This window comes from Nelumbo nucifera, chromosome 4, assembly GCF_055504915.1.
Source record: "Nelumbo nucifera cultivar China Antique chromosome 4, China Antique-T2T, whole genome shotgun sequence".
Lineage (NCBI taxonomy): Eukaryota > Viridiplantae > Streptophyta > Magnoliopsida > Proteales > Nelumbonaceae > Nelumbo > Nelumbo nucifera.
In genome coordinates this window covers 95,531,842-95,545,752 of record NC_142652.1, presented here as the reverse complement: position 1 = coordinate 95,545,752, position 13,911 = coordinate 95,531,842, and the positions used below count along the sequence as shown (strand labels likewise).

The 13,911-nt window shown below is 35.9% G+C and overlaps 2 protein-coding genes across 7 annotated transcripts in view; one reads left to right on the top strand and one right to left on the bottom strand.

The window, feature by feature from the left end:
- LOC104610787 (uncharacterized) overlaps positions 1 to 2,468 on the top strand; it is a 31,369-nt gene extending 28,901 nt beyond the window's left edge. For 3 of the 4 annotated variants that reach the window (XM_010277575.3, XM_010277572.3, XM_088902518.1), the window contains 3 exons: positions 919 to 996; positions 1,100 to 1,587; positions 1,704 to 2,468. In XM_010277575.3, the coding sequence (XP_010275877.1) occupies positions 919 to 996; positions 1,100 to 1,587; positions 1,704 to 2,318 (1,181 nt within the window). In that variant the 3' untranslated portion in view covers positions 2,319 to 2,468. The remainder of the gene's footprint in view (positions 1 to 918; positions 997 to 1,099; positions 1,588 to 1,703) is intronic. The other variant, XM_088902517.1, reaches the window with a different exon arrangement.
- Positions 2,469 to 4,923: 2,455 nt separating this feature from the next.
- Positions 4,924 to 10,402, bottom strand: DEG5 (DEGP protease 5). Of its 3 annotated transcripts, none has more exons than XR_737491.3 (8): positions 10,083 to 10,401; positions 8,990 to 9,136; positions 8,456 to 8,518; positions 8,224 to 8,313; positions 6,217 to 6,339; positions 5,813 to 5,900; positions 5,608 to 5,695; positions 4,924 to 5,227 (listed from the first exon to the last, which is right to left on the bottom strand). XR_737491.3 is itself a non-coding variant. In XM_010277570.3 (8 exons), exons 1-8 carry the CDS (start codon positions 10,308 to 10,310, stop codon positions 5,121 to 5,123), a joined length of 921 nt encoding a protein of 306 aa, XP_010275872.1. In that variant the 5' UTR covers positions 10,311 to 10,401; the 3' UTR covers positions 4,924 to 5,120. The 3 variants fall into 3 exon arrangements, 2 of the variants coding, with proteins under 2 accessions (XP_010275872.1, XP_010275873.1); XM_010277570.3 differs by having other exon boundaries at positions 5,608 to 5,682; XM_010277571.3 differs by lacking the exon at positions 8,456 to 8,518 and having other exon boundaries at positions 5,608 to 5,682; positions 10,083 to 10,402.
- Between the last annotated feature and the right edge of the window lie 3,509 nt (positions 10,403 to 13,911).

Genomic DNA, 13,911 nt, shown 5'->3' with positions numbered 1-13,911 from the left:
AGGGTGTCAATGGACTGGGTTTGAGTTGGACCCCTCTGAATCAAAAAATAGGTTACATTGGACAGTCCAATAAAATAAAATAAATTAAAATATATTAAATTGGATCCGTCCAGACTTATTTATTGAATTGGATTGGACCTGGTCCATGGTAATAGATTTATATTGGACTAGGTCTAGTTGAAGAAATATCCAACATTGACAGAAATATAAGATTAGGGGTGTCATTAATGGACCAATTGTTTGAGTTGCACACTATCTGATGGAATTAAAACAAATTTGAACAGGTTGGATGGTCATCCAATAAGGGTATAAGACATTAAATTGGATACCAGTCCATTAATCCAAAGGGATTTTTGGACTACAATCCCCCTCAGACTCCCTCTTAGTCTACTAGTAGCCCCCCCCTATAAACAACATCATGCCCATGGATTTGGTATCAATCCACGGTCAGGATTCAGTCCACCCCCTAGAGTGGAGCTCTAGATTTCTAGGGGTGGACTGAACTGAAAAATAAACTGAGAAATATTGATGGCTGGTAGCTGTGGTGTGGTCAAAAGATTGGTAATTAAGTTTGAGATAATTGAGTATTGGGGTTGGTAGAAATCTTCATAGATCGACGATGGTCAGATCTGGTTCTGGTATTAAATCAATAATCATTTGTTCCCCACTAGACTGGGAAACCATGTAGCTCAGGTGCTTGTAGGATCGATCAAAAGAATTAATTATACTGTGACTGATTGGTTGGTTAGATTAAATGCTGCATGCAAAGAAATTAAGTAATGAGAACCATATATATGTTGGCTAAATTAATGCATATAATTAAAATTACAGAGATCATCAGTAATTCCTTTGTCTAATACTCCATTGCATGCACAAGATTGATCTACAACTAGGGTTTTTCTTATTTATCTTTTCAAGGCATTCAAGATATTAAATCAAGACTCTCTTCTTCTCGCAAACGAGATGTGGAGAATCCAGATAATGCTGATCGTCAAGGTTAGTTTGCTTCTCTCTCTTTCTGTCTGTCTGTCTGAACTCCTGAAGCGATCGAAAAGCTTTGTAATTAACTAACTTGATGAGTTTACCTTGCTATATATAGCTAATCCTTTTGTCCCAGTGCCACTCAAATCTGCCATGCAAATGAAACGATTGAGGTTGATGCCTGGAAGTGCCTTTAATCTACTACGACTAATATGTCAAAGAGTTGCAACTGAAATGGTGATTGATGTTAATAATGAGGGCAAGAAGCACAGAGAAATGAAAGCATTAATGACCAAAGCGCTTTTCCTGGCGGTGGAGAAGGGGAATGTCGACTTCATTGCTGAGATTCTGAGATATTGTCCCCAGCTAGCACGACTCAAGAACGAGCAACACATGACCCTGTTTCATGCTGCAATTCTCAACCGCCAAGATAGAATATTCAAGCTCATCCTTGATCTCCAAGTGCCACTCAGCATAATTTATGCTTACAAGGAAAACCAATCAAACAACACATTACATCTTGTAGCAATGTTGCCACCCAAGGATAGACTTAATCAGATCTCTGGTGCAGCTCTTCAGCTGCGGAATGAACTCATCTGGTTCATGGTGAGTTTTGAGTTTTCTTTCTTTTAATTATTTCCTACTTCTTATATATATTACTTCGTCGGTCATACTCTGCCGGTCACGGTCTCTCTCTCTCTCTCTCTCATGATCGATCACAGAAAGTGCAAGGCATTCTCCCACCCAACAGCCACATAGAAGTTAACCGAGACAACAAAACACCAAAGATGTTATTCAATGAAACGCACCATGAATTGTTCAAAGACGGAGAGGAATGGATGAAGAGAACCGTGGATGCGTGTATGGTGGTGGCCGCGCTAGTGGCTTCAGTTATGCTTTCAGCAACTCTGTCATTGCCCGGTGCAACTAAAAACGACACCGGCATCACCATTTTCATCCAACACAAAATCTTCTACTACTTCGTCGTATCAAACATGGTATCGCTTCTCTTCTCCTCTGCTTCCATGATTGCCTTCCTCTCCATTTATATGTCCCGCTTCACAGAAGTAGATTTCTTAGACACCCTACCCTGGATGTTGTGCATCGGCCTTCTATTCCTTTTCATCTCTATTGCAGCCATGATGACTACTTTTGTTAGCACCCTACTCATGGTGCTCCGAGACGAAATCAAGTGGGCTATGATTCCTCCTGCATCTCTAGCTATTCTCCCAATTGCCATACTTTCTCTGCGCCAACTCCCCATCTTGCTTGACATGATGCTTTCAACCTACTCGCTAAGCATTTTTACTCAGTCAAGAAGACAACTCAATGTCTAGCTAGCTCATTGAGGGATCAATTTCAATTCGTTGCCAAATGTAATATTTGTTTGCATTAATTTTGTTAAGTTATATAGATTGCTGAGTTGATTATCACTTCTTTGATTTAATTTATTGTGTGTAATTTGATCAATCAAAAACCTACATTACATCAAACCATATTAAACCATTTCAGTATTTAATTAATGTCTTGTGTTTTTATGCTTCCTCTATTTTTCTAGCCCCACCTTACAAGGGGATGAATCGTGGTCGTAAATTGATGCTAAATTCACGGGGATGATGCAATTTATTAGGGTGTCAATTGGACTGGATTTGGTCCAATCTGATCCAGTCCAATATGAGTCCATTACAAATGGATCAGATCCAATCCAGTCCAATGAATATTTTGGACCATTTTGGATTGGTCCAGAGACTGTCCAATCTGTTCAAATTCCTGTTAATTTAGATTGGTTTCAACTCAAACTTGGTCCATTGACACCTATGTTTTATCTTCTATCAATGGACCAGATATTGGCTTAATCCAATATAAATTCATTATGGACGGATCAGGTCCAATCCAATATGTCATATTGGTCCGTCCAGTCCGTCCAAATTCAATATGTCTTATTGATCCATCCAATCCGTCCAAATGGATTTTAATTTGGACGGAATCCAACCCAAAACCTGTCCATTGACACCCCCAGCTACTAGTTTTTACTATGGGAGGCTATCATTCAGAATTCTGCATTGGGTTGCAGTGTACTTAACCCTTAACTTAATTGTTAAGTACATCCTATAAAGCATGAATCAATGAATACCTAAGTAGACCATGTGTAGGGGTGTTCATATTTACACTCTAGACTGCCAAACCAAATTGAACCAAAGGTTAAATTTGGAAAGAGTGATACAAATACAAATATGTAGAATGCAGGTTGAGAAATACAAAATACAAGGCTTTGAATGCCAGATTGGAATGATTTTGGGTTGTGATAAGGGCAAACATGAAACCCGAAACCAGAATCCCCCTTCTTTACATTGACCAACTTTGAATGCGATGCAAACTTCGCTATCATTTTTGGATGCAAACCTGTCTTGAAATTCGTCTTCCTTGTCATTTTCAATACACACATCCATACTTCCCAAACACCAAAGTGCATATATGCATTGTGTTGGTGTTTACACTCTTCCCAATGGAGCCATAAACACATATTAGGTTGTTTTGAGACCGGGTCTACCCTGACCAGACCCGACCCATTGACAGCACTAACTAGCATTTACACAATGACCCATCAAATTGAGAATACTATATATTAGTCCTAACTTTCTACATGAAATTCCAACATGATATATAAGTTTCCTTGACGGCTTGACTTCCCAATATAAGAATATGTTATCGAAGAGGCTCTCCCTGATCCCTGCAGAGAATATACGACAGAAGATTAAAGAAACCTCTATCAATGAAAACAGGTATTATCAGACTCCGATTCTGGATGGTCTGGCAATCAGAACTAGTAACCGGTAGTCTAAACAAATTTTGGATTGCATAGTTCTTAGAAATGTTGACTTGGTCAAATTTGGCTCAAAATCATGTTTTAATAGGTGTTGTAACCTCTAAGATTTACCATTTTATGTTTATTTTGTTTAGAATAGCTTTAAAAGAAAATCTGGAACCATTTTATAATTTTTCTATTTTTTACTTTTATTTAGATTTTTGTTGAATGAATGAAATAGTTGAATTGAACTGTTTTGATCCATGACCAGCGACCAAAACAGTTGTATGTCCAATCTGAATCTCTAGTTTGACCAGAACCATATGCAGAGCTATAAGAGGACTCACAGATGTGGCATATTTACAAATTGGACGATATTCACATGATCGAATGCTGGAAATGAGTTCACAGATTGCTTCCAGAAAGGAATTAAGGGTCTGTTTGGTTCACAATTAGAATCGGGATCAAAATCCTTTAGAATTGAAATCGAAATGATCTAATGGTTCAGATAGGAATAGGAATGGGAATTGGAATCAGCAGGAATATGATTTCATTATCAAGGGAGGGGGAGATTCCCTCAAATGGAGGGAGGCTATTACACAAGAAATGGGAATGTGATTCCAATTCTGCCCAACCAAATAGTTGGAATCAGAATAACCCATTCCGATTCTGATTCCAGACCCCTATTCCCGCAAACCAAATGGGGCCTAAAGTTTACAAATGCAACACCATCCAGAGCGTCTGTCAATCAACTCATTGAAGGTTGCTATCACCTTGTGTGCTACTGAGTAATTTTGGCAACATTAAATTCCAGAACACAAGGAACATCCCAGAGAATGGATGCTAACTGCCTAGTCAAGAGACCAACAAATGCCACTTTCAACAATACTTGGCCAGATCAAGAAACTGTTGTAGGAATATAGGGAAGCCTCAAGAAAAAGGGTAATTTAAGTAATGTTTCATATTTCCATTAAATAAATGACCTCGGTAATCAATTATTTTTTTGATGTTAAAGATAACAATTTCCACTGAACATTCCCCACCGACCACATAGAAATGAGAAAGAAGTTAAAGAAAATGCCATGAGATAACTAGATGAAATGAGAGCATCATTCAGAAGCACAAAACCTAAAATAGAGGGTGCAACAATAAAAATTTTTCTTGTTATAGGAATATATGGTTACATCTATTACAATAATAATCAGAACTCTTAAGGTCTAGACCACTACATGGAGGCCTACTGTCCAATCATCTATAGTTATCATCTCCAAACATGGTAATGAGATCATATATGATGTACCAGAGTGAACCTCTGGTTAGTCACCTATGGAGATCAATATCTGTCAGTGTAAGGTGTTCCATACACAATCAGATAAGGAACAGTCCGTACAACAGTGTCAATTGGTATTGCAAAGTTGACGCCAGAGGATATTCCCGTTCCTGTGTAACAACAGAAAATAAGATGAATTCAAACTGAAGTTGGAATTCTGGTGAGCAAATAATTTGCAAGGTAATGCATGCTTATCTGGTCCATTGAACCAGGCAGAGAGCAATCCAAATTGAATTTCCTTTCATTTCTTTTTGATTCTTCCTTTTAACCTTTTCCGGTAGAACACTACTGATTTAAAATATATATAATCATCTGCATGGGATTCTCAGTCATTCAAAGTGAAAAGGACCCACTTGGTAACTGTTCTTTTTTCCTAATTTGTAATGATGTGCTTAATTTTAACTTCCCTAATAAGAAAGAAAATCAAATAAACAGTAAAAAGAATCTGTCTGCAGTTGCTAAGCCACAATAAAGGAGATAGAGAGCTTACCTTTGCGAGTGAAAGTAGCTGTATTTACTCCAATGACATGACCATACGAATCAATCAATGGTCCACCTGAATTTCCTGTTACAGATTTCTATCTATCATGTCAGATCCATAATAATGCAGCATCTAAGAAATGTTTTGTGCAACAAAATTGCACCGAACACCGTAAGAAATCAAATAATTGCAGGGGGAAATTTGGAGTCTTTACCTGCATTAATAGCAGCATCTGTTTGTATAACTCCTCGAATGGCCCCTCCATTTGGAGAGGGAATCTCCCTGCCTAACCCACTCACTACCTGCATATTGTCAAATCATCTAGTAAGCAAAGATATGCTGCTACTGGGATTCTCACATGGCCAACCCAGATCATCACACCAATTCTCTAGATCGGGCACAGGGACTGAAACCTCATCCATGACAAAGCCATTCCTGAGAGGTATTCGTTTGACTTTTGAGAAGACCAATATATGCCCAAACCATCTTAGCCTGAGCCAATTTCTTTTCAAGGTCAATAACATTTAAAAACAAATACAATTAATGATCAACAAGCCAATAAAAATGACTATAGCTACCAATATGGTGACACTGCAATTACATTTCATGAAAACCTACCCCTGTTGTTAGAGTGTTCTCATATCCATAAGGATTTCCAATAGCAAAGCAGCTCTGGCCCACACGGAGATCATGGGATGTACCAAGAAGGGCAGGCTTTAATTTGCTTCCTTCAACATCAATCTGCATTCAATATTGGAATTAGCAGATGAAATCCATTCTATTTTTCAACAACTTATTTGCACATATATTTCCATAGAAAGACATCGCCTCCTTAGCTAATTTCCTATTGAATACATTGAGTGCTTGGACATTGAAAAAATTCTGAAGGCCCACTTTGAAAGGCTAAGAGAAGTGTTTGTACATCTCAATCTCTTAAGTAGTTTATAAATATGGGAGAGCCTTTTGTAATTGAAAGAAGTTGATTATTTAGAATTAAATGAAATATTTCTATTACAGAAGTGACACTCAAGAGCTTTCTTCTCCCATGTGACTGCATTGCAAGGCTTCTAGTTCAGTTTGGTGAAACTCTGTCTGTAATTAATTAGTAAGAGAGGTTTGACTTTTTCTAATCACCTCACTTCTACCTAATTCTTGTCTTTTCCATTATTTCTGAGAGATTTCATCATTCGTAAGTATTTTCTTCAACATAATTAAATATCAGCATCAAGCACAAAAGTTATACGATTATGAATTAACGATAAAAATTATGCAATAATACAATAGATTTAAGCATGAAGAATTAATGCAATTGAAGACATCAATGATTATGTTTATGGAACAAGTAGAAAATAACTAAAAATAAGAGAATTATGAAGTTTAAGTCAAATAAATATATCAGGATCCATGATCATAAAGTCAAAGAAAAATAAAAGGGGAAAAACTTGATGGGAGCACAACCCAGAATCCCAGATCAGATAGGATTGGGGGAGATTTCCAAAATCCTGGCTCAGTTGCAACCATGCTGCTTGTTCATATATTATGCATCATTCTATATCCTCGCATGCACACTCCCTTTTCTTTGGTGTTTAAGGCTTTAAATACAAAGCTCTAAGAGAAAAGACCCTATTAGTTAGCAACAATATATGTTAAAAGGGTGTTTCTGAGACATGATAAGGTGTTTGTTGCACATGCAAAATTATAAAATAAGGAATAATCTTATCATGATACAAAGATTCACCTATGTATTAGAAAAAATTAGAGTTTCCCAAGCCTGTGACATCACATGATTGCCTGGGCAGCATCCATTGTATAAGCTTAATGAAGCCACCCTATTCATCCTAGTGGTGCCTTTCTCTAAATTAACTAGGCTTGCCTTCCTCAGAACCAGTTAGAGAACCTTCTTCTCTAGTCTTGCCTAATTATCAACCAGAAACCATGGAGAAATGTTGTTCAAACTCTTTTCTGCAATCAATCCAAATTATGGATTGCAGCAAAACTGGCATTGTCATTTTTATAAATGAACATTGCAAGAGTTAAAAAATCTATTATCAGAATACTGTTTTATCACAATACTGTTTTAAAATAAATATACATTCATAAAAAAACTGTTTTAAATATAAATTTTGAAATAATAGCAATACTTTGCATGGCCTTTTTTATTTTTATTAATTTTTATCATTGCCAATAAAGCATAATACTAATAAGATATAAGGAAGAACTTTTACACAAAGGAGAGTAACCAATTCAACTGGTGTAACAAAATAAGTAAATAGAAAATTGAGTTCCACACTACATCTAACATCTATTAACTCTGCCTTTTTCTTAATAAGTCTGCCAAAGCATATGCCAACCTTATCACATTAATGTTTACATGCATAAATATAGGGAAACAAATACCTTTCATAAAGCAATCCCTTGAACACATATTGACTTGTATAAATAAGAAGATATGTAAATGAATGGAGAACAGGAATAATTCACAAATATGCAACTCTGGAAGACCTAAAGTCAACACTATGAGCAGACTACCATCTATTAATCATTGAGGCGAACATATATATTCCACAATTATAAACAGATTACAAACAAGTCCAAAGAAAACGGACAGAAAGTTCAATTCAATACCTTCAAAACAGCCAGATCGTATGCAGGATCAAAACCAATTACCTTGGCTTCTTTGGAAATGCCATTGCCACTAGCATCTACTAAAAAAACCTGTCAAGAGTATAGCAATGGATTCACAGAAGCCTATCTGAAAGAACATATCAAGAATATTAAGTGAATATTGATATTGTCGTACTCTAATATAACAAACTAAAACCTTCTCAAAGAAAAGAGAGAGATGCTCAAAATAAACCTTACAACGCTGAAGCCCACTTTTATCTGTGACTAGTTTAGCTACAACATGATAATTAGTGACCTGTGATAGGCACAGAAACAAGCTTTGTGATAGCATCTTAGAAAGCATTCCAGTGGTTTAAAGAAAATGCAAGGACCCATATCCATTGTAGCAAAGAAAATCATAAAATCTTATATATAAAACTAAATTTCCTATGATACTCTGAACTATAAGACCTAGATGTTGAGAATGGATGCGATAAGGATGTCTTAACTGACACACAGGTATCAATAAAATCAATAAACATAACTAGACATAAAATCTAAGTTTATTTGAACCCTAAGTCATGGCCATATTCGAACCCTAAGTTTATAGGTGTTGAAAATCTAAAATCACAGATGGTTTCTATTCAACTATAAATAACTGTAAGCTTTGATCAAAGATCCATCCCCCATACCTAATTCTGAGATAATGTTTTTCTTTTACACGATAGACAAGCCAAACATCATAATCTATGATGAAATTCTAATATTTGATTTCAAGAATGCCTACAATATGTCCGAACTTATCCCAGATGAAGCCGGAACCTGTCCCTTCAACTTTTGCATTTTCATCCTCAGTAAGCATGATCTCCTTGGACCTCTTGGGATCTTTAACTACTTCAAGATCTTTAATGAAGACCACAGAAGGTGAAGTCTCCTGCATTCATCCAAAAGAATGTGTTCTTATTAATATAAAGATACTAAGTTTATTTATAAATTAATGGAACAATAAAATTAAGATGGAGAAGAGAAGATGTAAGAGATTAAATTCATATGTTGTTCAACCTTCTTGCTCATAGTTATCAGAAGTCAAAATGTGCTAATAATGATTCTTTCTAAAATTCTAATTTTCTTGGTCATTTTCCCTCTCATGACAGAATGCTTTAATAGACTAAATCTTTACCAATATACGTACAACCCCAAGAGCACTTTATCAACAGAAGTTCGAAATAAGACCTACTAACTGCCCAGATGAAACCTTATAACATAATCCAAGTACAAACCAGATTGGCGAAGCAAGAACAATTATGAAAAAAATAAATAAATAAAAAGGCAAGTGAAACAGACACCAATGCCAGAAAAGTTAACTGGAATACCAAAAAGTAGATGGCTTTCCCCCACAAGGGTTAGTGCTTATAATAGAAGCAACATGAAGAATGATTCATGCAAGGTGATCTTCACAATACCTTCCATCTTGCATCCAAGAGTAACATTTAGCAATCCAACTCTTCTCCTAATAAATTTATTGAAATAAAGGAATTCCCCATAAGATCAACTCAGTAATGATCTCAGACAAGATAATCGTAAATTTCTAATAAATATATTTTAAGAATAACAGAACAAATGAAAATTCTGATACTGATACTAAGCTGCTTAGAAATAAACAAAAACCTACTGTAGCTATTTCCACTTGGAAAGTAAGCAAAAAAACATTGAAGATGACCAAAATGATAATTAGCATAGTAATATAATGATAAATTTGCAGGAAGTGAAATGGGTATTATTTTAAACGAATAAAAAGTCATTAATAATCAATGACACTGTAGACTTCTGTCAAAGGACATGAGAGAGAGAGAGAGAGAGAGAGAGAGAGAGAGAGAGACCTGGAATAATTGGACGGAACGCCCTTCTTCTTGCTGAAATTCATCTTCGGCTCTTGCTAAATGAAATGGGCAAATGGAGTTGGGTTGCAAATGGAGAAACGAAGCCAGAACAGAGGAAGCAAACACTATCGAATTTCTCCTTGTAAGAAAGCTCTTGTTGAAAGAAGAAGAAGAAGAGCTTGTTGGAACAAAGGGAGAAGGAGACTGCAAAGAACCCAAAACCAACATCTCTGTAGACTGTAGTCTGTACAACACAACACAGTCGAGTCTGAATTCCGAAACAGTTGAAACTTTTCTGGTTATCTTTTTCTCTTGCGGTCTTTCAGTCTATGCCATTCAATTAGTTGGGCTCCGTAAGGAAGCCAAGTGGGCCTGACTAGGCCAATAATTTAGGCCCGAATTAGAACCGAATTAAGCTGCGCTTGCAAAGGAAAATGCCTCAAGAATGTTTTGTTGCAAGTAAAAATGTAAAATGAAGGAAAATGAATTATTTTCTTGGAAGATGATATTCAATAGGAAAATAAAAAATGAATCATATCCCTAGAAAACAACGGTAGAGAAATATGAATGCTGCAATATATGACTAGAGAGAAACCATCCTTTGCTCGTAAAATAATTCAAGGAAAATTGGAAGAAATTTCTTTTTCCTACAAATGTTGGTAAATGTCTGTTTTTCACAGCCATTTTACTTGCAACCTGACGCTGTAAAATGCCAATTTTGAGAAATTTATTTCCTTTTCCTTCACTTAACTTGCAACCAATTGGAGCCATCAATTAACAAAAAATAATAATGAAAGTTTACTCTTGAGAAATAGTAAGGTATTCACTGTTAGGCTGCGTTTGGTTGCAATGCAAACACAAATATGTACATTGCATATTTATCCTGTTTTTGGTTCATGAATGTAAATATGATTTACATTTTAAACCGTTTTTGCACTCTTCTTATTTGTTTGAAATCAGTGCAAAGTGTGAGCCCATCAGTGTGTTATATGCGGTTTTTATTGATTTTCAATTGTTACCATTTGGTAGGAGAGCCACCCCAGATTCTAACATGCAGAAAATGTGATTATGTAACAAGTTTTGCAACTTTGATAGTAATCACATACCTTGAGATTTAATTAGTTTAAGGCTGCATTTGGTATTTCTTATTTTAAGGACTTATCCCCTTTTTAAAGTTTAAATGCCCCTATGAACACAGATTTTAATTGTAAAAAAGAGATAAGTCCTTAAAATAAAGAATGCCAAATGCAGCTTAAATATCCTTCAAACAAAGTTTAATGAATATTAAATGGTTGCAAAAGTATTTTTAATCATTTTTTATTGACTCTAAATCTGCTACTCACAAATTGTTCTCACATCCATACCCATGGAATATCACCGCTCGGAACATCTCCCTATAAATGATAAGGGAGATATTTCCAATGCAAAACTATAATTACTAGTGGGTAGAGATGTGGGAAAACAATTTGTGCATAGCAGATCTGAGCCCATTTTTCGGTTGGTTCGATACAAAAATAAAATAATAATAATAAATCAAAGAAGCACCGCCGGTTGCTGGATAGATGACTAGACGGGTTGGGGAGACTGCATAACCAAGCCAAGTTATGGGTGGTCTGTGTTGGTCCATCCAATCCGTCCAAATTGATTTATTGGACCAGTTCAGACTTAATTATCTAAAGTATTTATTGGATTGGACCTAGTCCATTTATAATGAATTTATATTAGATTAGGTTGGATTGAACCAATATCTGACTCACATTAACCAGTCTAAAATGATCCAAAACATTCATTGGATCGGATTAGACCTGATTCATTTGTAATAGACTCACATTTGTACTGGATTGGACGAAATCCGATCCAATTGACACACATATCCTTTCATTCGGTTATGTGCTAACTGTCACCTGAGAAGACGATAGTTGTGGGAGATTCAATAGGTGCTACTTGAGCGATCTGGAATCGCCTTGTCAAATTCAATGGGTTCACCAAGTTAACAAGACGGGTTTTGGCTCTTGAACTGTTACTTGGACCGCTCTGACGTGGTCTTACCTTACCCGGCTGAACATATACAAACTAACCAACTCGAATTTGATCAAACTAATTTGGATCGCATCTTTGACCAATTTAGGTCAACAAGCTGATTTGCCTCGTCAAACCAAGCCAATTTAGTTGAATCCTGGTTCAATGATACCCAAAATTTGACTGACCTATTTAGGGGTTTCCTAAACCTGTTTTGACCCAATCAACCGAGGGCTGGCTCGTTAGTGTATTAACTGGTTTGTTCCAGTATTGATGCAGAATCAAATCCCACAATTAACAGTAGGAGAAATTATTAATGGTGCATAACACTAAATACAAAAAAAAAAACATTTTAACCCTAATTTTTTTCCCGTAGCCTTTAATGGTATGGGGTATAGTTTTACAAAATTTCATGAAGTTATAAAATGATTTGGTACTGGTTCAAAGGTTTTATCATGTTTTTGGCAATGTTTTTGTTATCTATTAAGAGGTGGCATGGGAGCATGCAAACCATTTAGGTTGAATACACATGAATACTAATATAGCAAAGCACATTCAAGGTTTCATCCCCAAGTGTTCTAAATCCAAAGACTTTCTAAATGATGTTGAGGAACAATTTGCAAGACCAAAAAAAAAAGCCAACACCTTGATAAATAAATTAAACATATTGGAAATAGGAGTGTACGATAGGTATTAATAGAAATGAGATATTTGACTTCTTAATTAAAATTCCTAGAGGTTGAGATCAGAAAACTTCCTTATCCATATCATACTCAATTCCTTATTAGAGAATAAAACCTATCTAAGGACATCACTCAACTCCTTTTAGGATGAATGGTTTTTTGAGATGGTATCAGAGCCACTTTCACCAAGTGGTCTAGTGTTCGATTCTTGTCACCCCATCATAATTAATTAAGTTTCAAGTTTCAACACAAGGTATGGATGGGCTTGTGCTGTCCACACTTCAAGTCCAATGGGCTTTTGTGTGAGGGGATATGTTAGAGAATAAAACCTATTCAAGGATCTCACTTAACAGCTTAAGCTTTTAGATTGAATGGTTTTTTGAGACTCTTTACCTATTGAATATGGGAAGAAAGAGGGGAGGTGAGGGGGTACTCTCACCACAGAACTCACATGTGATTCTTCTTATTCTCATTTTTCGCACATATGCATATATATTTTTAAATGAAATCATTACAAATATAACAAGGCAAAATTAAAACCTTCATGTCTTCATTATCTCTCATAAAATCTATATTTATTCTCTAATAATCATTAAAACCCTCATGAGTCTTCATCACCCCTTCCCATAGCAATATCCCCAATAAGAGTGTCCATCACAAGACCATCCACACTTAACCGTAGCCATTCACAATAGAACATAAAAGGAAAAGGGATGCAGATAAAAAAAAAAACTAGTTTCGTGTGCCAAAGTCTACAATCTACCATATACTCTCATCTAACCAGTCTTATAAATACCCCCCAAAACATAAAAGCAATTGACAAACCAAACCCAGAGCCACCAAAACACCAAAATAGGCCAATCTCTAATAGATACCATAGTCGAAACTACCAGGAAACAAAACTCCACCCACTCATGAAATGGCATCTTCTCACGATGAATAGTCTCCCTCAGAATTCTTGAAGTCTTAGATACCTTTTGTAAGGCCGTTATATATAGAAATCGTAGACTTTGGAAGACATTTCACATTCTAAAGTTTAAAAGGGTTGAACCGAGAATGAATTGGCAACCCAATTAGGGATAAAATAAGATCCTCACCTCTTTACATTTAATATACCATTTCCCCTT

Bases quoted from the DNA above. Each gene is read 5' to 3' on its own strand.
- DEG5 (XM_010277570.3), bottom strand. From the start codon at position 10,310: ATGTTGGTTTTGGGTTCTTTGCAGTCTCCTTCTCCCTTTGTTCCAACA. The intron at 9,137-10,082 runs GTCTCTCTCTCT...GGATGAATGCAG, and splicing joins GTTCCGTCCAATTATTCCAG to GAGACTTCACCTTCTGTGGT. The intron at 5,228-5,607 runs GTAAGCTCTCTA...GTTGTTACACAG, and splicing joins AGCTACTTTCACTCGCAAAG to GAACGGGAATATCCTCTGGC.